General features: G+C 40.9%; 1 protein-coding gene across 1 annotated transcript; it reads left to right on the plus strand.

Annotated features, from left to right (window-relative positions):
• Window positions 1–6,045: 6,045 nt before the first annotated feature.
• On the plus strand, window positions 6,046–7,953 carry LOC130209468 (uncharacterized). The gene is made up of 6 exons (XM_056439150.1): window positions 6,046–6,061; window positions 6,314–6,400; window positions 6,491–6,580; window positions 6,697–6,768; window positions 6,873–6,932; window positions 7,040–7,953. Exon 6 carries the CDS (start codon window positions 7,156–7,158, stop codon window positions 7,804–7,806), a length of 651 nt encoding a protein of 216 aa, XP_056295125.1. The 5' UTR covers window positions 6,046–6,061; window positions 6,314–6,400; window positions 6,491–6,580; window positions 6,697–6,768; window positions 6,873–6,932; window positions 7,040–7,155; the 3' UTR covers window positions 7,807–7,953.
• Window positions 7,954–25,158: the final 17,205 nt, after the last annotated feature.

A 25,158-nucleotide genomic window follows, 5' to 3' on the forward strand; every position in this document is an offset into this window, starting at 1 on the left:
TGTTTACCTGATTGTTTACCTGAATGTTTACCTAGATGTTTACCTAAATGTTTACCTGAATGTTTACCTGAATGTTTACCTGAATGTTTACCTGAATGTTTACCTGAACGTTTACCTAAATGTTTACCTGAACGTTTAAAAAAAAGAAGCTTTCGCCTGAAGTGGAATATTTTCTCAGTCAATCGGGAAAGCATTTAGATCACCTAACAACTACATTTAAAACATTAAGATCACCTAATAACTACATTTAAAACATTAATATCACCTAATAACTACATTTAAAGCATTTAGATCACCTAATAACTGCATTTAAAACATTAAGATAACCTAATAACGACATTTAAAGCATTTAGATCATCTAATAACTACATTGAAAGCATTTAGGTCACCTAATAACTACATTTAAAGCATTTAGATCACCTAATAACTACATTTAAAGTATTTAGATCACCTAATAACTACATTTAAAGCATTTAGGTCACCTAATAACTACATTTAGATCACCTAACAACTACATTTAAAGCATTTAGGTCACCTAATAACTACATTTAGATCACCTAACAACTACATTTAAAGCATTTAGGTCACCTAATAACTACATTTAAAGCATTTAGATCACCTAACAACAAAATTTAAAGCATTCAGGTGACCTAATAACTACATTTAAAGCATTTACGTCACCTAATAACTACATTTAAAGCATTTAGATCACCTAATAACTACATTTAAAGCATTTAGGTCACCTAATAACTACATTTAAAGCATTTAGATCACATAATAACTACATTGAAAGCATTTAGATCACCTAACAACAAAATGTAAAGCATTCAGGTGACCTAATAACTACATTTAAAGCATTTAGGTCACCTAATAACTACATTTAAAGCATTTAGATCACCTAATAACTACATTTAAAACATTAAGATCACCTAACAACTACATTTAAAGTATTTAGATCACCTAATAACTACATTTAAAGCATTAAGATCACCTAATAACTACATTTAAAGCATTTAGATCACCTAATAACTACATTTAAAGCATTTAGGTCACCTAATAACTACATTTAGATCACCTAACAACTACATTTAAAGCATTTAGGTCACCTAATAACTCCATTTAAAACATTTAGATCACCTAATAACTACATTTAAAGCATTTAGGTCACCTAATAACTACATTTAAAGCATTTAGATTACCTAATAACTACATTTAAAGCATTTAGGTCACCTAATAACGACATTTAAAGCATTTAGATCACCTAATAACTACATTTAAAGCATTTAGGTCACCTAATAACTTCATTTAAAGCATTTAGATCACCTAATAACTACATTTAAAGCATTTAGATCACCTAACAACTACATTTAAAGCATTTAGGTCACCTAATAACTACATTTAAAACATTTAGATCACCTAATAACGACATTGAAAGCATTTAGATCACCTAACAACAAAATGTAAAGCATTCAGGTGACCTAATAACTACATTTAAAGCATTTAGGTCACCTAATAACTACATTTAAAGCATTTAGATCACCTAATAACTACATTTAAAACATTAAGATCACCTAACAACTACATTTAAAGTATTTAGATCACCTAATAACTACATTTAAAGCATTAAGATCACCTAATAACTACATTTAAAGCATTTAGATCACCTAATAACTACATTTAAAGCATTTAGGTCACCTAATAACTACATTTAGATCACCTAACAACTACATTTAAAGCATTTAGGTCACCTAATAACTCCATTTAAAACATTTAGATCACCTAATAACTACATTTAAAGCATTTAGGTCACCTAATAACTACATTTAAAGCATTTAGATTACCTAATAACTACATTTAAAGCATTTAGGTCACCTAATAACGACATTTAAAGCATTTAGATCACCTAATAACTACATTTAAAGCATTTAGGTCACCTAATAACTACATTTAAAGCATTTAGGTCATCTAATAACTTCATTTAAAGCATTTAGATCACCTAATAACTACATTTAAAGCATTTAGATCACCTAACAACTACATTTAAAGCATTTAGGTCACCTAATAACTACATTTAAAACATTTAGATCACCTAATAACGACATTGAAAGCATTTAGATCACCTAACAACACAATTTAAAGCATTCAGGTGATCTAATAACTACATTTAAAGCATTTAGGTCACCTAATAACTACATTGAAAGCATTTAGATCACCTAATAACTACATTTAAATCATTTAGGTCACCTAATAACTACATTTAAAACATTAAGATCACCTAACAACGACATTTAAAGCATTTAGGTCACCTAATAACTACATTTAAAGCATTAAGATCACCTAACAACTACATTTAAAGTATTTAGATCACCTAATAACTACATTTAAAGCATTTAGGTCACCTAATAACTACATTTAAAGCATTTAGATCACCTAACAACGACATTTAAAACATTAAGATCACCTAATTGATTGATTGATTGATTGATATATTTATTTGTCGTTTGCCAGAGTACAGGTACAAAAGCATCGAAATTACAAGAAAGGGTGGATGAAAGATTACAGCATAACATGAGGGAAGAAGGCGAGAAAAAACACCAACCCCCCGACTATGCCCCGAGAGGGGTACAGTGTGAGCAGGAAAAACACCTTAGCACATAAGCACATACATTTTAGACATGACTTGCAACGAGTAGGAAGGGGGGAGGGGAGGTAATCCAACAACTGGGTGATCTAAGCCCATCCATTGGGGGCAGAAGGTAACCAGCACCGACAAGTAATAACTACATTTAAAACATTAAGATCACCTAACAACTACATTTAAAGTATTTAGATCACCTAATAACTACATTTAAAGCATTAAGATCACCTAATAACTACATTTAAAGCATTTAGATCACCTAATAACTACATTTAAAGCATTTAGGTCACCTAATAACTACATTTAGATCACCTAACAACTACATTTAAAGCATTTAGGTCACCTAATAACTCCATTTAAAACATTTAGATCACCTAATAACTACATTTAAAGCATTTAGGTCACCTAATAACTACATTTAAAGCATTTAGATTACCTAATAACTACATTTAAAGCATTTAGGTCACCTAATAACGGCATTTAAAGCATTTAGATCACCTAATAACTACATTTAAAGCATTTAGGTCACCTAATAACTACATTTAAAGCATTTAGGTCACCTAATAACTACATTTAAAACATTTAGATCACCTAATAACGACATTGAAAGCATTTAGATCACCTAACAACACAATTTAAAGCATTCAGGTGATCTAATAACTACATTTAAAGCATTTAGGTCACCTAATAACTACATTGAAAGCATTTAGATCACCTAATAACTACATTTAAAGCATTTAGGTCACCTAATAACTACATTAAAAACATTAAGATCACCTAACAACGACATTTAAAGCATTTAGGTCACCTAATAACTACATTTAAAGCATTAAGATCACCTAACAACTACATTTAAAGTATTTAGATCACCTAATAACTACATTTAAAGCATTTAGGTCACCTAATAACTACATTTAAAGCATTTAGATCACCTAACAACGACATTTAAAACATTAAGATCACCTAATAACTACATTTAAAACATTAAGATCACCTAATAACTACATTTAAAGCATTTAGATCACCTAATAACTACATTTAAAACATTAAGATCACCTAACAACTACATTTAAAGTCTTTAGATCACCTAATAACTACATTTACAACTCGTAAACTATCACCACCTCATCACCACCTTAACAGAGCCTCATACGGGTCCAATCAACTTTACACTTTTTTATAAAATGCGCATCTGTCCGTAATCTAAACCATAAAGTTCGCATTTTAACCTAAAGCAAATGTGGTGATGAGGTGGTGATAGTTTACGAGTTTTAACCTTCTTCTCCTCCTTCATCTTCTTCTCGTCCTCCTTCAGCTTCTCCTTCTCCTTCTTACCCGAGTACCGTTGGACCGCGGGGGGCTTTGTCCTCTCCAGGAAACGCAACGGACTCGTGGCTCTATACCCATACTCTGGCTCTGCGCTCCGTGACCTCAAACGCGACGTCACAGATCATCAAGAGATCAAGGCGCACCAAAAAAAACGTGCACGCTGTCAGTGCACGCGCTGTCAGAGCAGGTTGTCAGTGCACGCGCCGTCAGTGCACGCGCTGTCAGTGCAGGTTGTCAGTGCACGCTGTCAGCGTTGCCACGGTAACAGTCACTCAAATCGTCTCTTCTTCGCGTTCGCTGGCGGGCGGCCAGAGCCGTGTATAGTAGTCCTTAACTTTCCTTAACTTTTCCCATTCATTCTCTATGGTAGTGCTTATCACTACCGATGCGATATATCTTTGGCCACACGTGGGATTTTGGGGGCGCTGTTTCCCCCCTGGACACGAGGCAAAGAGACCCGTATGTTCCCCTTTGACTGAGAGACGACCTGCAGCAGCACACGCACCTGAGGCTCGCGCAGCATCTTTTCGCAGTTCTTTTTCGGACCAACAGTTACACGTAAGTACGCCGCATTTTGTCAATGAAGTTACTTAATGAACGGTTCTCAGTTGTATATGTTGGTCAACTGCTTCTATAGTTTACTTCACTTGTGTTGGTTAGCATTGTAGCACTGTGTGTTGTTAGCACCGTACGGTTAGTATTGAATGGGACGTATTTAATGTATATTGTTGTGTGTGTAACGTGGTCAACATCAACAGGAACTCATTGGCTTGTCTTTATGAATAATATTAGTTTGAATGGGTAATTACTACAGTTCCCCACGTTTAAGGTGGGTTCAAGTTCCATGACAAGCAGAAAAAGAATAATAAGGTGGAAAACACGTAGTTTTTTTTGTCCGTCTGCCTGTATCTGTGTAATAAATGAAGCTGTTACCTAGTTATTACAAATGCTCATCACTGTTAACGTGAGGGACTCTGTCTATGCGCTGCGTTGTGTTTTGCTGTGCACAGGAGATGATGAAGAAGACCACCAACTTCTTCCCAGGCAGGAAGGCGGTGTCCTTCAGAAAGGGCCCATCGGGTCATCTGCGGCAGGATCCCTCCGATGAGGCCATGAGAATTAAAACTGATCCCTCGCTTCAGGACAAGTCTCCTGCTCAGCTCCAGGAGATGTGTCCGACCGGCAGGAGGTGATGGGGGAGTACGGCCTGCAGTTTGGCAAGTACAAGGGGAAATCCTTCAGATGGCTCCTCGAAAACGACATTGGCTACGTCATCTACCTTATGAAAACGGTAGAAGAAGAGGAGAGAGCCGGTAAATTGAACCCCCAAGGAAACAGCAAGGACAGCCTGCTGTCATTTCTGGACTATGCCAGGAGCTTCCAGGAAGTTGAGGACCTGAGGGAGTACCTTTCCTCCAGGAAGCCCGCTTCACCTGTGGCTTCAGAAGGGGACACTGTTGTCGGCTTTGGAGTCAGGGCCAAGGACACCTGGGAGCACATCTGGAAGAGCAGGGCTGACGGTTATGCGGCCTTCATTTTGGGAGTGAAGTGCATCAAAAACAGCAAGATGTCCAACCTGCAGCAGGACATCGTCCAGCAGCAGAGGGCTGAGTCCGGCCCCCTGCAGCCACATCCAGAACTCTAGGTCAGCTCGCTAACACATGCACATTCAGCTCTGTAGTGACCATGCACCACACACACACCTCATGTTCATGTTTCATCTCCCAGTGATGGAGGAGGACGAGGAGCTGGAGAGAGAGATGTTGAATCTGTCTCCCTCTAAGTTCGACACTCGACTAAGTAAGTGGATCTACTCTGATAAACGGAGCTTTTTTAAATCGTACTGTACATGGTAACACTCTAATGTCATCGCCTGTGCTTTCAGGGCCCCCAGCAGCAGTCTCCAGAGCCCCGGATGTGTCTTCACCAACAGGTTTTTCTCCACCCGTGTGGAGGGAGGATTCGGTTTTCACCAGAGTCCTCCCTGCCATCACGATTCTTTGAAATAGTTTGTTATTTTGGCCGTGTTCTGGCCTGTTCTGATGTGTTCTTACTCTCCTACTAACTGAAGGATTTAACATGTCGCCTATGATGGTAAGTGTTTGCCTTTTTTTGCATGCTTTCTCTAGAGTCTAGGCTGTCCCTCCAGGATGTGGCATGTGAACAAAAACCGTTCATACATGCCACATCTTTGATTGACAGGCTGTGTGCTATATATTGCTATTGTTTCTCTGCGTTACCTGACAAACAAAATAGCAACTTAGAATTAAAGTAAAGGGTATTTTAAGTCAGAAAAAGCATGAACACACTTTGTGGAAGGAAAATGACAAAGAGTTGTTGTTCCAGCCCACGGGACCAAGTCACCAGCTGCAGCGACTGTTTCCAGACCTGCTCAGCCAGATGAGCCCCTTGTGGCGAAAGCTTCAGTAAAAGGTTATTATGTAGTTTTGCTCCTCACGTTCCACCATCCTGAACGTCACTCTCACTACGTGTCGTTTCTTTGTTTTTCTTTCGATCCCACAGCGAAGACTCTGCTGCCGGTCCCTCCTCAGCTGCTCGCCATCGCCCCTCAGCTTGGGAGGAAAGATCAGGAACACAACGTGTTGAGGCCAAGTGTGTAGTGCTCCTAGCCTCGCAGTGTGTTATTGAGTGTATATTAATCATGTGTTGATAACATCTGCTGTTAACAATGAGTTTTTCACATCTGTTGTTCAAACTTTGTTCCAAAGCACATGCAAAGCCAGCGTCCCACACCTCTTCTGCAGAGCCGGGGATACCAACAGCACCATTCCGTCCTGGGGGTACATGTTCTACTTTTCTTCATTGCAATGAGAAAGGATATTTAAATGTTGATTTTTTTTTATGTCTCACTTGCCTTTCCTGATTTGATCTCACTCCTCTCTAGATTCACCATCTCAGAATAAGACCCCTGTGGACACACGGAGACACACGGTCCTGGATCAAGGTGTGCATTTCTGTGACATTGTTGTAACCACGGAGCTCTCTTCCCTGTCCTTCGATTGTACATGTACTGTAATGTTGTTTTGGGTTCTACATCTCTTCCATGTGCAGCTCCTCCCGTCTCTGTCATCATCGGCACCAGCAGCCAGTACTACATTTTAGCCTCACGACTCACGTGTAGGGGCTGTAAAAAGTACTGGCACGCTGACAAGCCCCAGTGGCTGGAGATGCTGCCGCAGCGCTTCCGTGACATTGTGCCGGCCTTTCTGACGCACAAAAAGGCCGTCTGCAAGTCAGTCATGGACGAGATGAGGCGCAGCGGTAGGTCACCGGAGGACACGGCCAAGCAGCTGACGGAGACGCTCCATCTCAAGTATGAGAGAGCTCACCTGGCCTACCTGCTGAGCGTGCAGAACGTCAGGGATGCTGAGGCAGGGCTCTACGGCCAGAGAGCCATCACTGGGCTCCTCAGACAGGCCGACGCTCCAGAGGCATTTGGTGGCTACGCCGATGCCGACGGCTGGTGTGGAGTGGCCATTTCATCCCACTACCTGGTGGACTGTCTGGTTCGGGAATATCGGCGGCAGGAGCAGCACCTCACTCTGCTGCTGCAGGGGACCTTCGGACAGGCGCTGAGGTCCGACCACACCCGCAAAGTGGCCAGGAAGGTGGTGCTCTCATCCGGCACCATGTCATCATTCGCCGTGATGAATGAGAATTGGATGATCCTGAGCTGGGTGATGCTGCAGTCAGAGTGCGACCGGTCCCTTCATACCATGTATGAGGGTCTGTCTCAACGCTACACTGCAGCTGGAGTGGAGAAGGCCGGCTTCCAGTGGGTGGACAGGTATGAAGAAAACATCATTTTCAGTTTTTGACTTGGACGTTATGTAGTTTAGTTGTCTTGTTTTTTTTCTGAATGAAAAGATACAAATAGATGGAACACTTCAGGTTGATTTATGTGATACTGTCAAATATATTGAGGCTTAATTTGTACTCAATAAATTGTGAGATGTTATCCTTTGCTGTATGGCAGGGCTCTTCAATAGGCGGCCTGCGGGCCGAATCCGGTCCCCGAGCTGCTTTGGACTGAAATTCTCGCGCGGCAGAGCGATGTGCGCAGACGGACGCACACGGATGAGCACACTCTCACTAGCACCCCCCCCCGTCAACAACTCTCCTTTGCAAAATTAAGAAGTATACCCACTTCTCCAGGGACCACTACACCACTGCATATACCAACACATTCAGAAGAGAGCCTCCTCTCTGCATCTGCTGCTTTATTTGGGCTAAAGAAGCCTTATTTGTTTGAATACGTAATCTAGCGGTGACATGACACTAATTGATTTCTCCCTTAACGGTCCCCTCAGACTCTCAGCCATTGCTTTGCTCTCTGGAGTTTGGACAAGTCTCATTTCTTCCTCCAGTGTGTGGTGTCGCATTGATAAAAGGGGAATTACTTTTGACCCAGACAGACGCTTCTCCTCTGACCGCTCAACTGTGGCGTCATTGAATGGGGACGGCACTTTCAGACGTTCTGCAATAATGTCATGCTGTTCAGATGAGAGTGGAGCGACGTCGGTGCGTAGACCTGCCAAAGCTGCTCCTTCAGCTTCCCTGAGGTCATAAATATGTTGGCTTGGCTTCAGTGCTGGCCGGCACATTTGCTCCTGCAGCTGTGTTAGCCTCTCTCATAAAATTTGCCAACAAAAAGTGATTTAATTCAAGCGTCTGCAGCAACAACAAAAAAAGCAGTATTCGATAAAATGTCATGAATTAAACTGGATTACCGGGGCCCACGCTCCTCATACCTGGCTAACTGAGTTACCCAGATAAGATATGCAAATCAGGCTTTTCATTAGTGTTGACAAAATGACGTCCAAAGGTTCCGCTATCTGTGCGGTGTATCACTGGTTTGCCATCTGATTCAAGGAAATGTCTGTTTACACAATGGCCCAAAAGCAAATCTGGAATCTGTGACTGGTTGTAGTTTTACCCTTAGCCGGATAACAAGCTTCTTTGAGTGTCATTTCCTCTGCTCCAAAGGTTTCAGTGCATTTATCTGCCTCGAGTGTCTCGGCATGACTTGGAGGAAGACCCAAACTTCTCCCTTCTCCCTGTGGAATGGAGCTCACTCATCCCACTCAAAGTATACCAGCGGCATCATCCGTATGTGAGGGGCCTCTTTCCGTAGCTGCAGAGAACAAACGGGATGACAGTTTCCTAAGGCATAGAATAAAGCAACAGATGCTAAACATTATTAGGCCAATCATAATCCCTACTGCGGCGATAACTGTGATAAATGCAGCTTTATACTCACCAAACCACTTACTCAGAAAATCCAACACAACCACTTCATCCACTCAAGACTTCTCTGCAAACTTTTTGCTGAGAAAAAAACACCGACACTGACACACCGACACAAAACCACAACACTGGTGCCTGAACGTCTGATGGGATTTGGCGTGGTTAAAACCAGATAAGGCTTTTGAAGTCTCAACAACGCTCGAGGACCTTCCTCGGTTGCAGTGATTCACGATCTGAATACCCCTTTCATTACGTGACGTAGATGTCGTATGTGTACAGATTGTAAAGCCATTGTAAGGCAAATGACTAATTTGGGATATATATATATATATTTGGAATATATATATATATATATATAATAATAATATATATATATATATTATTATATATATATAATATATATAATATAATAAACTGAATTGAAATGATATAACCCTGTTCTGGGTGGGTTCAGTGAGGTTGATGTTTGAATGTGTGATGCGTTTGGCAATAATACTAACCTCTTTGACAAGAGTTTCCATATCGTCTAGAATACATAATCTGCACACATAATATATAAACCCTAGAATTGTGTGCAACCTTGTCACAGAAAAAACCTTTAAAAAAAAAAAGAATCTTCTTTCCAAACTACTTTTAGACACACGATGGCACTGTTGCTCTGCGATGTAAAACACTGAATCACACTGCACCAAGACTGAAGAAGATGTAAAGCCCCTCCACTCATATCTCAGGTTGTTCATCATGTCCTGAATCGAAAGTTCCTCCCTGCATCTTTTTTTCTCCCAACAACCCACACTTAAAGTCCTGGATTCCGACATGTATGGGACCTTTATTTCCTTTCGCTAAAGCGTATCGCCGCACTTTGGCCTCCTCCTCAATGGACCTGCGTGGATGTTTTCCTCTAAGCTAGGCCTATGTTCCAATGCCACGTGGAGAACACAGTGTTTTCGCTTGGGAATATTTGATTGGTTCATTAGACGGCACCATTTCTTGGCAACAGTCTTTTCAGAAGATGTGAAGGAATGCTGTGTGAGGGGTGAAAGGTGCCAACAAGTGAGGCGGGGAAGGAGGGATGACGGGGAGGCTGGAGAGTATGTGAATGTCAGAAAAGCATCACTGGGCGGAGAAGTTATCGAGGAGTGGGTGTTGCACTTTGCAGAATGTCACGGCTCCAGTACGTATTGGTCATAGCGAGCCATGTTGTCTTGTCTGCCACCCCTCTCTCTCTCTCTCTCCCCACAATATCTGTCGATTTCATATTTTGCTCTCTGGCTCACTCTCCCTCCTTTAAAATAATGTTCCTCTTCCCCCCCCCCCTCCCGCTCTCACCGGTTTGATTGATTGCTGTATTTTCTTTTTTAGAAGGGCTTTGGCTTTAAGATACTGCGCCTCAGGCTACACAGGGTTCACTTTGCAATGAGCGACAACATTTGCGAGACGACCCGAGTCGAACGTCCCTAATATCAAGTCAAAATTATTTGGGGAAAATAAAACGCTTGCATTGATGCACGCGAGAGACATTTGTTGAGGGTCGGACTTTATTTCTCTCGATCAGTACGAGCCTCGAGCTTACACGTCACCTTATTGCATGTGAAGTTCATGACCCTGCATTTTTCTACAGAGAAAGAGGAACTGGGCAAGATGACATGGGTGGAAAAAGAAAATCACACAATTTTTTTTGGAGGTGGGGATTAGGTGAAACGCTTTTACCGGGAAAATTCCGATCTAGTAAACACTTGACTCGTGTCTGATGCCTGCTTGATGCGCCCCGTCCAACCTCTACCTCCTTCTGTCTCATGGACTGTGGAGGTCTGGATCGTGGACCATGCCTACTACTGATTATTCATACATTGTCATATTCATTGAATGTGTTTATGTAATGCTTCATCCTGTGCTCTCCTGGAGGTTTCTTCCCTTTTTTTTTTCACCATGAAAGGGTTTTTTCTAATTCTTGAATTAATCCGATGTTTGTTTTTGTTTGTTTGTTTGTATTTTTTTATTCTGTCAATCAAATCAAATCAAATACAATATTTCCTAAATAATATACAAAAGAGAAAGACTGAAAAGGTATTGGTAGAAGCAGGCCCGGGGTGGGTAATCGGGAGAATCGGGAGAGTTCCCGGTGGGCCGCTTCACTTCTGGGCCGGTCGAGAATTTTATTTGTTGACATTTGTCACGTTAGTCCATCTTCTCTTAAAGTGGGCAACACACGTTCCGCATTCTGACAGCGCAGCCTCTGCATGGGTTGTACCATGCGAGGAAGTTCACCCCTCCCAAATATTAGAGTTGGTTCAGTCCATTATGGAACCAACCAACTCATTTTGGGAGAGGTGAACTTCCACGCATGGTAGGCTACAGCCGGTGTACCATGCGAGGAAGTTCACCCCTCCAAAATAGAGTTGGTTCGGTCCTTAGCCGTCTTTTCCAAAAAGTTCTCAGCTACGGATAGCTGGGCCGGTCCGACCGCAACGATACGCGTCAGGGAGGATGGACGGGAGGAAGAGGGCAGGAGGGGCTGAAAAAGCCAGGTTGAAAAAAAGAAAGGCATTGGAGGAGGATGCTGCCAAATGTGCCAAGCTTCCCGATTTATTTTCAAGAGGACAAACACAAGTGGCAACTGGTAAAGAGAGACAAGGGCCTAATGATTAGCAACATAACTATTCGGCTAACGTTGTAGCCTTGATTAATATCATTGTAGCGTTGTCAACCTATTCCCAAGCAAAATATTAAATTGAATTAAAATATTAGCCTTTTTATATCACCCAAAATATGGTGATCCATAGACTTTGCAAATATTATGCAAATATTGATATATACTCTTGATATTGATATTGAAGTATGCAGTAATATGACTTAATTTTTCTTTGTAGCTTCGGAGCAGCAGATAAGACAGTCTCCTGCTGAAAATGATGAGCCCGACATTTGCAATGAGGAGGCCATGACTACAGGGACATGTAGAGAGGAGAACAGAGGAAACTATATGAATTAAAGTTATATATTCTAAGAAAGAGCAGTACAGTACTTGATGAACCAATATGCATTGTTTGCTCCGAAGTGGGTGTAGTAAAGGAGTAAATCACCACTATATAATACTCATGCAGAAAAATGATAATGACCATGACCATGACGGCCCCCATGAGGTCTCACTCCAACAAATCTGGCCTACTGCCTCATCTGAGTCTGACACCCCTGCTACGCCCTTCTGCCTTTTTAATGTTGTGCATATTTTTTGTTAACTTCTCATCTTAAGTGGATTATTATTGTTGTATTTAACCGTTACATTATTTGTTGGACCATGGTATTAATAAAAGAACTACAGGATAGTAAGAGCTGAACTGTTGCTTCATTTATCCAATTTCCACGATACCATGAAAAAAGTGGGCTGGTCTTGAGCCTGAAATTCCCGGGCTGAAAAGTGGCCCCACTCCGGCCCTGGGTAGGAGCAAAAAAATGCCTATAAATTCCTATCCTAAATTGAAATCAAAATAAATCAGAACATTAATATAAAATAAAGAAGAAAATAAAACAACAACAAAACAACAATAAACAAAATAAAAATAAAAATATATTTATATATACTACCACATACATCTTCCATATTAATACGTTTTTAATTACATTTATAACTCTCAAGAATTGTTTTATAAATAATTCCCTTGAAAACCAAAAAGGAGTTCACCATTCTTACATCCATTTCAACATTATTCCATAATTGGACTCCTACAACAGAAATACATCTTCTTTTAATCCCTTTTTTAGCCTTTTGTACCGTGAACTTACAAACATCTCTCAAATTATATTTACACTCATGTATTGAAAATAAACTTTGTACACAGTCTGGCAAAGGTGAGGTCAAAGGTCAGGGATGTCGTATGTGTACAGATTGTAAAGCCCTTTGAGGCACATTTGTGATATTGGGAACGTATCAAATAAACTGAATTGAACCTTTTATTCATAACAAAATATCTCATGTATAATTTTGGCAACATTTCAAAAGGCTTGTCAATTGAATGGACGCATAGCTGAGCGTTCGTAGTAATGGAGGAACCCGGTGCAACAGCGTGCCACACTGATGTTTATCAGGCTTTGATACACACAACTACTCGGTAGCTGTCAGGATACATTCACTGTTGGCTTTGGTCATAGAACTGTCATAGATATTTGTAAAACTAGTTGTGTGCACACGGGATTGAGCCTTTGTTCATTTGCAGGAACACGATCAGTCTTCCACTGCTTTCACAGTAACAGGTTTTATTCGGCAGCTGTCCTACCTCCAAGAGCCAAATCCATTACTACCTTTAATCCTGCTCGCTTTTCATCAATTAAACACACTCACGTTGACTCCTTTAATATTACAGCTTTCTCTTTATCCTTCTGTTGCTCCCTAGACTTACCCTCTCTTAACACAAACAATGCCCTTTTCCGAAAGACTTGTTGTGTATTTAAATTAAGCCTCATTTAAACAAATAAGCAGTTGGTCTTGACTCATTACACAAGAGCCAAATTGGCCGGTGTCCCACAGGGTACAACACAGCCCTGTGGGACACCAGGCGGTGTTTTACCCCGGCCAAACGGCAAACTGGTGCATTGCTCCTTTTGGATTATTTCAATGTAACTTGGTCTCGAAACGCACAAAATCCTGATTTGAATTACTTTTTTTCCCGACCGCTGGTGGTATTCTCTAGGAAGGGAATATAAAAACTGCTATTGACTGGTTTGCTGCCAATTGGTTATTGGAATTTGACTCTAATTGAGGCACCGATTGCAATTTCAACAATTTGCTTTAATCAGGGTGAAAACGGATGTTTCCAAGAGCAAATCAACACTAATACTGCGTTGCATAAACATTGCATTTATCCTTTTGAATGTGAGACCATTGTAACAAATCCCCCCCCCCCCCAAACAACTGCAGAAAATAATCTAATGGTTAACAACTCTTTCAAACTCATGTCTGATAAGACAGCTAAAAACCGAAGGACAAAGCAGCAGTTCAGTGAGAGGAGCAATAGAGTGGATTAAAGGCAACAGCCAAATTGACCTCTATTTCAATAATGATGGCAGAACAATAATAATGTGGAATCAATGCTATGGAAATACCTATCCAGGAAATTGATGCCCTTCTGAGATGTGATCTAGTGGCTGAACCCAAAGCAGAGCTCAAGGTACTAAAGCTGTTTTCACTTCAGGCTGATTGATCAAAGCAAGGACATGAGGTTGATTTATATCTACAGATTCACATCTGGTCGTAGTTACTTGAGCACCTAGCTGGCAAGTGTCAATGAAAATGTCCAAGGTCCATTCTTATTCCTTGAATTTGTAGGTGTTTTCACTCTATCTTCCTGGTGGTGGTGGTCGTGTATATTAGTGGACGTAGTCACTGACATTAGTCATCGGTCCGTGGACTGACATTTTAAACCCTCAAGTTCAGTGATTTCGCCATTGGCATCTTGGAATACGGTCGTCGCCATGTTTTTTTGTTTGTTGCAACCAATGAATTAAAGTTTGCATATTTGGAAAGAGGAGTGACTTGGGGTGCATCCAAAGTCTCTGAATTGCATCCCTCTTTTCCTCACTTGCGTCTTAATCCCTCCGCCCGGGGATGAATGAAGAGACGTAAGGAAACCATGCAAGGAGGGAGGAAACGAGGGAATGGGTTTGAAGAGAAATGAGACGTCGTTTCTTCGGAAGCACCGCGTGAAATGACGTCCGTCTCTGGTGCTGCAGCTGATCACAGCTGTCGGTCGGCTGGAGAGACTTATGACTGAGTTTTTCTGAAGGCACGACACTTTGATGAATACTTTCACCACTTGGATTGCAGATGTGGATCACCTGCATACATTTACAGTTCCTTCTTGTCCCTGCGATTGCTTCCTTTGCCTTTTCTAATGGCCACAGCCTCCGGGGTCTGAAAAGTGAAGGCAATGACAAAATAACTTGCATACCTCTCTCTTGATGAGTTTAGGGTATTTCTACAAGTTTCCTTCAATACAGCACGATGTTCCTCTAGTGAATCTCTGTCCCATTAAGAGTCAAATGGAGCAGGGTATGCTTTAGGACGGGGCTACCTTGTGATTCACCGGATACTACCGCAACGTTGGCCGGTGTTAGTCTTGGAACTTTAACCCTTTCACGGTGCATTTTTAGTTCATGGATGTTCAATTGTACCTTTTAAGGTCCCCTAAAAAGCTCTCATTCAGTGTTCAGTTGTACTTAGCTCCACCCTCTGGCGGGAAAAACCAAGAAAACATGTGGCTTCGAAAAGGCAGTCCACAAAACCAATGGTGACTTCACGATACCTACGTCCTCTTCGTAGCACAGTCTATTGAATAGACTTACGGAAAGGAGTCTCGTGTGGGTGGTTCAATCTCCTGGTACGACGTGCATTAAAATCACAGCAGGAATCCTTCAAAATATAAACCGTCTATTCCCCAACCGCTGCAAAAGACACGATGCAGAAACAACTGCCACAGGCGCTCTATTTACTCATCTGCATAATTAAACGTCCCGAGCACTGAAACGTCATCTCATGTGCTCGGAAAGTTAAAAAGGCCGAAGTTTCTTTTTTAACCCCTCCCATTCATACTTTTCTCCTCTTCTACTCGCACCTTTTGCCTTTCACCTCCCCTTCTTCGACTTTCCCCACACACGTGACCCCGATAGCCCGAAGGCTGAGCAGCACTTTTGACTGTTTCATTGTTCCATCGCACACGTGTTGGCACGAGCCTCCAGGACAGATGGTCCGGCTAATTGGCTGCTCTGTTTGGTGTGTTTGTTCCAACAATGTCTATGTAGCTCTGGTTGGCATGTCTATTAAGTGTATGTGTGCGTGTAAAGATATATTCAGATCTGTTCCACTTGAGGATCTGAAGCATGGGGGGGCCACTGTGTGTGTGTGTGTGTGTGTGTCAGCAACTAGAGTGCATGGTTGTTGCCCATCGTATGTTTGACAGACGGGTGTTGCGTTGACATGAATTCATAATGTGTGCACACGCTAGTACACGTATGGCCAAAAACACACATGAGGAAACCCGTTACACATGGGTGAACTCCCCCCCCCGTACTGCATGTGACTGTGGGGGGCTCAAGTTGTTGGATAATGGCGTAGAGTGACATTGGGCTCAATCTTAGCTCAATTACACTCTTTTTTAAATTTAAATTTGAATGACGTAGAGACGTAAAAGAGAAAAACATGTCAATTAATTCAATTATTTTCAGACTCTACATGTAGGCCGAGGTTCACAGCAGCATATTTCTAGACTGGTAGTCAACTGCTAAGTTACTTGTTTCTCTCGAAGCCACGCAGACAAGTCACATAAACTTAGCCTGAGACTTCCTGCCTCTTATCTTTGCTGTTGGCCAATATGAACTTATCGCAGAGCTTTACTTCTCCACGTTTCTAATAACAGCGGGGTCAACTCTTTCAGTTATGAGCAGGGAAAAGGGTGTGTGCGTTTGTCTGTGTGTGGCAGATTAATGAGAATTCCCATATCTTGTCACAGACTGAAGAGAAGCCTGAGTGTATAGAGCAAATCATAGATTATACATTCTGATAGGCCTCTGGTAGGTATTAATGTATTAAATCAATCTTATTTTGCTGTTATTTTGTGTCGGAATTTGTATTATATGGATCAAATCATCTTTATAAGCCACTGTCTATTTATTAAAATGTACGACGTGACCGCTCCCCAAATGTGAAGCCGATACATCTCGATTGACAAATGTTCTTAACTTAGTCCATGTCAAGTTTTGCATGTTAAATTGTTCATTTATTTAGTTATTTACAGTTTCACTTTTTCGCCTCATATTTCTTTGGGAGAGAATTTTGCAGTCTTCCATTTCCAAGTAATCTTTTGCTCTTGTGTTCGGACTCTTTCCTGCCTTTCTTTTTTCTTCCTTCTCTTTGATTTATCCTGAGCCACTACATCAAAGCTAACACGGACCTCCGTGAAACACATGCCATATTTAAACTCCGGTCACATGAGCGAGGTTTTACTGACTGACAACCGAAAGCTAGATCCCAGAAAAAAACCCACCGAATTATATTTTCTGCCCAAAGCAACTCAGCCGTGTCAATTGTTGAATTAAATACATTTGTAGTTCGACTCCGCTAGCCAGAGAGCAGAAACCGGTGTGTTCGAAAGAGAGCGGCTTCTGTAAAGCGTGTTGGAGGCATCCTCGCTCGCTCAAGTACGCTCAGCGTGAGCAATTTACTGTTCCCACGGGACAAAAGGCGTCCTTGTGTGCTCGAGTGTTCCCTCGGAGAGGATGCGGTGAAGTGAGGCACACTCGGAGGCCGCTTGGTCTCGTCTCAACCCGGTTCAAAAGTTTAAGATTTTTGCTTTTACATCCAGCGGGCTGGATAAGTCCGGATCTGGGAATGCTTTCCCAGCTGCGTCTGTCGAGGCATATTCTAACCCTCCTGTTACCTTAGGGTCAATTTGACCCCATTCAATGTTTAACCCTCCTGTTACCTTTATATTTACTGACATATTTTACCCTTGGGGTCAATTTGACCCCAGCAATTAAAACCTCCAGAAAATTATTAGAATTAATATTGTTTTCCAAGTTTAAGTGTGAGGTACTTTATGTTTGTTTGTTGACGACCTAAATAGCCCTTTAAATATATAAAAAAGTTGATATTTCTTATATGTTTGACACAGTGAAAAACAGCCTGGGGTCAAATTGACCCGAAAGAACACCGACATTAAACATTGAATGGGGTCAAATTGACCCTAAAGGTAACAGGAGGGTTAAGCAACGGCTTTGGGTGAATTTAACTCTTTATATCGAAGGCCAGTGAGGGTTTGACATTAGGAAGAGGATTGGTTGTAGAATAACACTTTTTGATTAAAGTGATCATGATGCAATCGGTGAAATTTGGACGAGTGGATGACATGCACTGTCAAATCCTGCCGCTTGGATCACGCTTCCTGATGTAACGACTCCCATCCATCAGCTGGTTCGACCACATTGCACTAAAGCTCTATACTTCCTCCCGACAGTACCGCTGTGTGCTGAGTGGTTAGCTCGAGTCTGGGATCCTACATCCTCAGTCACTGTTTTGGCTCTCCGACACTCATCTTGGCTTCAAGAGCAGCACTCGGTCTCAGGATATATCCGTTTGTTTGAAGGCGGCGGCACAGTGCCTCCCGCGCTCTTACTTCCCTTGCATTTAGGAAACAGAACGCCACCTGTTTTTTTGTTGTTTTTACATCCATGTCCCCCATGCTCTGGCTGACTTTGTGGAGGGCTTGCTTCCCTCGCATCTTTTAGTTACACAGGCGATGACGAAGTGATGCAAGCATATGGATTGCACACAAACTGCAGATCCATATTTGGCTGCCATGCCTTCTGATGACATCATCGTTTGTGTTGATTTATGTAGGCGTGCTTTGCTTTACAATGGTTTTTCCCTTTGCATTTACCTGAGGCCGGCATATCGATCTGCTCTCCTCCTCCACACGCACACTTTCCATGACAACTAATTTAGTGGGCGTGTTGCCTAAACGTCCAGTGAAGACGGGGAAGTTGACATGACTATATTCAGAATGTTTTACAGAGTATGGGGAAAACGACTTTTAGAAATATGCATTGTCAAATTCCAAACTTCTTCTGGAAATGAAATAACTGACCAAATAATGAGTGGAGCCATTTCTCCCCATGTGGTTGGGCCATGTATCTCTCAGAGCTGTATTTCACCCGTAAAAAGTCAGCTTGGAGCCAGCATACAACAATGGGTTATGTTTGTGTCAAGAACCAGCAGATGTCAGTCACACGCGTCGCAGTGCAATTAATGGTGAAAGAAATTCTTCCTCAAATCCTTTATTGCTCAGACCTTTTAGGTTGGAGAGGACGATGCACAGATGCAACTGCTTTCTATGCGCCATCGCCACCGCCCGACTGCGTAAGCCTCGATTTTACTTGGTGAAAAAGTGTTGGTCATTACTCTGCTGTCGTGCCACCATGATCACATTATAGAATGAAACTGTTTTTTTTCCCAGTAAGTAAACACATTCCACACCTCATCGCATACCTGCGAGAAAACGCTACCAGATTCTCAAATGGACGCAGCCCAAGGCACGTTTCATCGTTCTGTAGCCTCTAGTCTGCTCTCTGAGAGTTCTGGTGATCTGGGAATGAGAACGGGCTGCACACCTTGCTTATTGGCTGGAATAACGCCTCCGACGTAGGGTCCAAAGGTTCTTTATCAAAACCCAGAAGAGTCCCGAACGGAACAAAAGTAATAAGAGTAATTACAGGAAGAGGGCAAGGCGTCTGCAGATACACACCAACACACACTTTCAGTTAAGTGTTGCATAAAAAAAAAAATTTGTTTTAATTGCCTGCACAGCATTTGCACACGAGTATGATAGTCATGTTCTAGTTTATTAGTATTTATCATGTATTAGTTTAAAGTCTATTTTAAATACAAGTACTGAATCAATTAATCCCCAGTTTGTCATACACTCTTAAAAAAAGTTTGTTTTGCTCATTGCGAGAACACAAGTCTCATTGAAGGGTGGTTTCTGGTCATTTTGGATCAACTTTCACAAATGTAGTACAGGCCTTGGGCAAAAATGGATGTTTTTTTTTTGTACAACGCACCGTCCAATCGTGTGCGACGGGCACTTTTCTTTAAAACTCTTCAGATCGATCACACTTGCAGGAGGTGTGAGAGGGAAGCGGTAAATAGTGTGATGGGGTGGGTCATTATCCAACTCCTGCTGTGGTCGCCTTCCATGCTGTCGGCAACTAATGTGAAGAGAGTTTAGGAAACATGCCGCTCACTTGCTCGTTGGATTGTCGGCGTAGTGAAGTTTAGGTGGCTCGCCAACAAATAACACAAATCTTTGAAAGAAAATACACTTCCTCAAAAGACTATTCAATATCTCGTCAGCTGCGTGATTGCCCTTTCAATAATACACTTAATTTGCTCCATGGTGGTTCATCACGCTGGTTTGTTTGTGGTTATGGCCATACAGATCTCATTAATGACTTTCCAACAAACAAGACCCCAAGGAAGGCTTGTTGCCACACTGATTCTTCTATCTATAATGACTACAGCTTTACTCTGATTATAATCAAATTAATAATCCATTATCTGCATCTCCCACTTTCTTTTCAGTCTGACCATTATCACCGTTTTCTCATCACAGCTCGAAGTCCCGAGCTACCCCCATCTCGTCTTTCTCTTACTTACTGTCTTTCCAACACAAAGAGGTTTGGATGACTCATCCTGCAGTTTAGGAGGAGGGGGGTTGGGGGGGCGGGGTGACATACATTTTCTGATTGACGTTTCATTTCTTGCTGGGTGTGTTCGGATGGAAGCTGTTGTGTGTACAGTGCCGATACATTTCTGACAATTCTCTTTCCCATAGACTGGTAATTAGACGGAGCGGCACACTATCCCTTGCTCCACGGTTCAGTAAACATGCCAAATATAGTCTTCTGCCGAAACATCTCGCATGAGTAAGTAGTTGCTTATGGAGGACTCAAAATGACTTAAGTATAAATAAATAAATAAATAAATGCATGAATAAATATAGGAATAAATAAATAAATGCTTAAATAAATGTATAAATAAATAAATAAATGCTTAAATAAATGTATAAATAAATAAATATATATAGGAATTAATAAATATAAGTTATAAATCAACAGGACATCATTAAATAAATATATCTCTACATTTCTGTATTTCTTCATTTATTTATTTCTCTATTTACGTGTCCACACGTATTTCTTCATTTATTTATGTGTGACATTTACGTGTCCGTATATTCAAATGAGCTGGGGCGGTCCGAACCTCTGTCTAAAGCATGATTGGTCACAGGAGTGTGATGCACCTGGTGTGTTGTGCTCTACTACTTCTGCCTGGCACATGAAGCTGAAGTTGGCTCGCTCAGCTCACCGTTAGCAGAAGTTAGCCTAGACAGCTTTTTGACTTCAGCCCTTTATCAATTCCAAGTACACGGAGTACAGACTCGTGTTTTCTTTCGAGTCTGGTCTTGTGAGTCTGGTCTTGGGAGTCCGGACTCTCGAGGACGCAGGACGGTCTTTCTGGTCTTGTGACGTCACCACATCAACTGTTCTTGCTCATGAATTTACTCCAATTATTCACTGTAAAATACTTTACAGTGGAGTAGAATGTGTTGCGGTGTTCACTGTTGTTTGGCGTAGGCTACGAATAAACGGTAATAACTATACAACGTCTCGTAGCTTTCCTGACCCAGGGTCGCTACAATATGAAGTTATGAATCTTAACCCTCAGTCAAATTGACGTAACGTTATCTTTTAATAAATAATAAACTCTTTGTGCTCTTTAGATCCTCCAAACCCTAATTATATCTCATGTTTAGCCGCACGGAGACGTCAGAGCCAGCGGAGCATTTAAAAAGTCCTGCCGAGATCAGGCTTCTCTCGGCGGCCACACAGCGCGCTGGCGCCCGAGCTCACTGGTCCCACGAGCAGGACCTCAAATCTCCGTCGCATATCCTTATTAGGCTGAATCTCGATAAACCGACCACAGATTTGATGCTTAAACTACTAACTTCTCGGCTGAAAACATCCTTAAATTACATTCCGTGACTCAACAGTAGTATTTAGAATGTACAGACAAGAATGCATAATAAACACTGTTCGTCTACAGGTCCAAGTGCTAGGGATCGATTGCTTCTGTCTTGCTCCCCGACTTGACCAATCCTGTTCAACAATGAGGTTCGGACCGCCCCAGCTCATTTGAATATACGGACACATAAATGTCACACATAAATAAATGAAGAAATACGTGTGGACACATAAATAGAGATATAAATAAATGAAGAAATACAGAAATACATTTATTTAATGATGTCCTGTTGAGTTATAACTTATATTTATTAATTTCTGTATTTATACATTTATTCTTGTATTTATTTATACATTTATTTAAGCATTTATTTATTTATGCCTGTATTTATTTATTTATACATTTATTTAAGCATTTATTTATTTATTCTTGTATTTATTCATGCATTTATTTATTTATACTTAAGTCATTTTAAGTCCTCCATAGTTGCTGTCATCCGGCGCCCGCGCTGGAGCTGTTAGTAATATGTTGCTGTCGTCGAGATAGGCCTGATGGCATTGGTGGGGAGCCATGCCGCGGAAGTGTGTAGAAACTGAATCCCATTTGGTTTTACAGAGTTATCAAGGTGGATGAGGGTCTTTCTGATCATTACGTCTATTGCGTTGTCCCTGGTTCGCGGTCAGATCAACCTGTAAGTACATATACTTTATTTATTTTGTCCTTTTTAATGACGCGTCACAAAGCCCTTGACGAGGAGTGATAAGACAACTAAATGAATCCAATATCAATCATTCCCTGTCGGGGCCCCTGGTGAACCACACCTAACATTTTGCTGTGCAATGTGTAAGCTAGAGTTCCCATAAACTCCAGTAAAACAATACTATGTACTGACGTCTGTCTGTGGGCATTTGATAAATTTTTATTGGGGATAGGCACAAGTGCGAACATGAACAAAAATTGCGCGTCCAGATATGCTCCAATGTTTTTTCTTGTTTTACGCGATTCATACAGGTTCCAGTTACTTTTAATACTCAACTTTGTGCAGTTGTGCGTTTTCACCCTTTTGTGATTGCCTGTCACGCCCTAAATCATTTCACCTGTCCGTCATCATCTGATTATTGTAAAATTAGTCTGTGTTCCCCATTCTTAATGCCTGTTTGGAACACTTACAAAGACTGTTTTATCCCTGTAGTGTTTAGTTCACTTTGTGTTAAAGATCTCTGCTTTGTGTTACCTGGGCAACGCAGTTTGTCTTCTTGTTGCCGGACTTGTATCAAAGCTTTATAAGAAAAAAGTCTTTATTTTCAGAGTCTGCCTCTGATTTCATTATATTTAATTTTATTTATTTATTTTATTTATTTATTTTATTTATTTATTTTATTTATTTTATTTATTTTATTTATTTTATTTATTTTATTTATTTTATTTATTTTATTTATTTATTTATTTAATTTAATTTTATATAATTTATTTATATAATTTATATTTATTTTATTTATATTTATCTATTTTACTTATTTAATTTATTTATTTTTATTTATTTTATTATTATACGGTAAATGTGTCAACATCTAGTTATTATTGTTAAGACTGAAGGAACTGTCGAAACTTTAATCTCTACAAGACATGACCATTAACTAAAACTCCTTAGTTAAATTAGATAAATTGGTTCAAATTCGCATCCAATGTGCCGTTAATCGAACAAGCAGAACCATTGGATACTTGTGGCTTTGGGGTCTGAGAGTCCTGGTGCAGTTTTCCACATTGCCTTGTTCCTAAGCAATTCTTCAAGTACAATTTGCCATCCAAGAGAACTATTACCCATGATTACCGAATGATTGCCGAGCCAGGAAGTGAGATTTCTGCCAGTAAAACCTAATGAGTCACCAGCGCAGCTCTAAGGCCTGGAGGTGCTGCGCTGCCAGTCCATAGAGCCGTCAGTGCTGCTACTTCAGTCGGTCACTGGCAGACACGTTAAACTCTATTGACTTAACAGCCTTAAGGACCTTAATTGCAGTTGTTAATTTAGAGTTGGATAGTTTAGCTTCTGTCCCAGCTGACTGGACTGCTTGTGAGCGTGTTTATTCCCTCCATTGTGCACTTCCAGCCTTGTACAGCCTAACCAATGGGCTGTTTCCATCACAGCCACAGCATTTAAGGCAAGATGAATCTGTATTTGCATAGCTCTTAATCAGTCGCTGTCTGGAAGGAGCTCAGTGACGCCCTCGTTATTCACCAAATGCTTCAACAAACATCACTGAATGATCATGGATCTTCTTTGTCAGAACATGTACAAAACAAACAACTAATTGTATTACATGTAGATGAAATCAAGCATTCTGATTGAGTGAATCACGGGATGTACTTTAGTTAAGCAATAAGGTACGAGAGGCAGTGCTACGCGTCGGCCTAACGACACCCGGGAACAGGACATTATTGACAATGCAGCACTGCCTTATTGCTTAATTAAGAGTGGACCAAGTGCGTACCCCTTCTAACAGTCACCCATTCCACACCTAACAAATGGTTACAAAAATATCATAAAAATTGAGGAAATGACACCACTTGTCACAGTTTTTAAAAAATCTTATTTTTCTTTAGGTTAGATGGTTTGCTATTGGCTTCAGAGGGGGTTTGTTTGTTGTATTAGCATTGTCCCACCCCTTACCTTGACTGTAGCACTTTATGTTGTTTCCGATATAGTAAACGCATTCTACTGATTGCACATGAGGTGACCCGTTTCCTGGCTGGTTGTAATGCTGTGCCACCCTCTAGACGGGATGGAAGGCCATCGGGCTGCCTGATGCTGCGACGTCAGAAGACGGAGAGGGTTGAGGAATATATGACGACTGCTTTATGTTTATTTACTGATTCATTGATTTTATTCCCCAGACCGTGGAGAGTAGGCCAATAGAGAAACGGGGAGCCTCGATCAATCATTATAGATGCCGTTAATAAGTACCCAACATCCAAACAGCGGAAGATGCGTGTGATTAAATCTGTGGAGATTATGCTTCACGAAGTGCACCTAAACACCAATTTGACTTGGAGCGTCACAAAAAAAGAGGAATCTGTTTGTGTGGATTGATGATTTTGATAAAAGTGTGATGGACAAAAATAAAGAAAAGTGGATTTAAACTGTTTATTTTTTTCAGCTTTTGCAAATTGCCTGAAAAATCTGCCAATTCCACATCTGCCTTTCTGCATATTTTTATTCAAACCAAATGCTGCTAGTGGTTGTAATGATTCGTTCTTTCTGCCTGGATGAAGGTTTACTCGCCAGTAAAATCAGCCACATGGTCACAACAACAACAACAATTAATAAAAAAATAAATAATAATAATGTAAGGGCTCC

The sequence above is a fragment of the Pseudoliparis swirei genome, chromosome 19 (genome assembly GCF_029220125.1).
Source record: "Pseudoliparis swirei isolate HS2019 ecotype Mariana Trench chromosome 19, NWPU_hadal_v1, whole genome shotgun sequence".
Taxonomy (NCBI): Eukaryota; Metazoa; Chordata; class Actinopteri; order Perciformes; family Liparidae; genus Pseudoliparis; species Pseudoliparis swirei.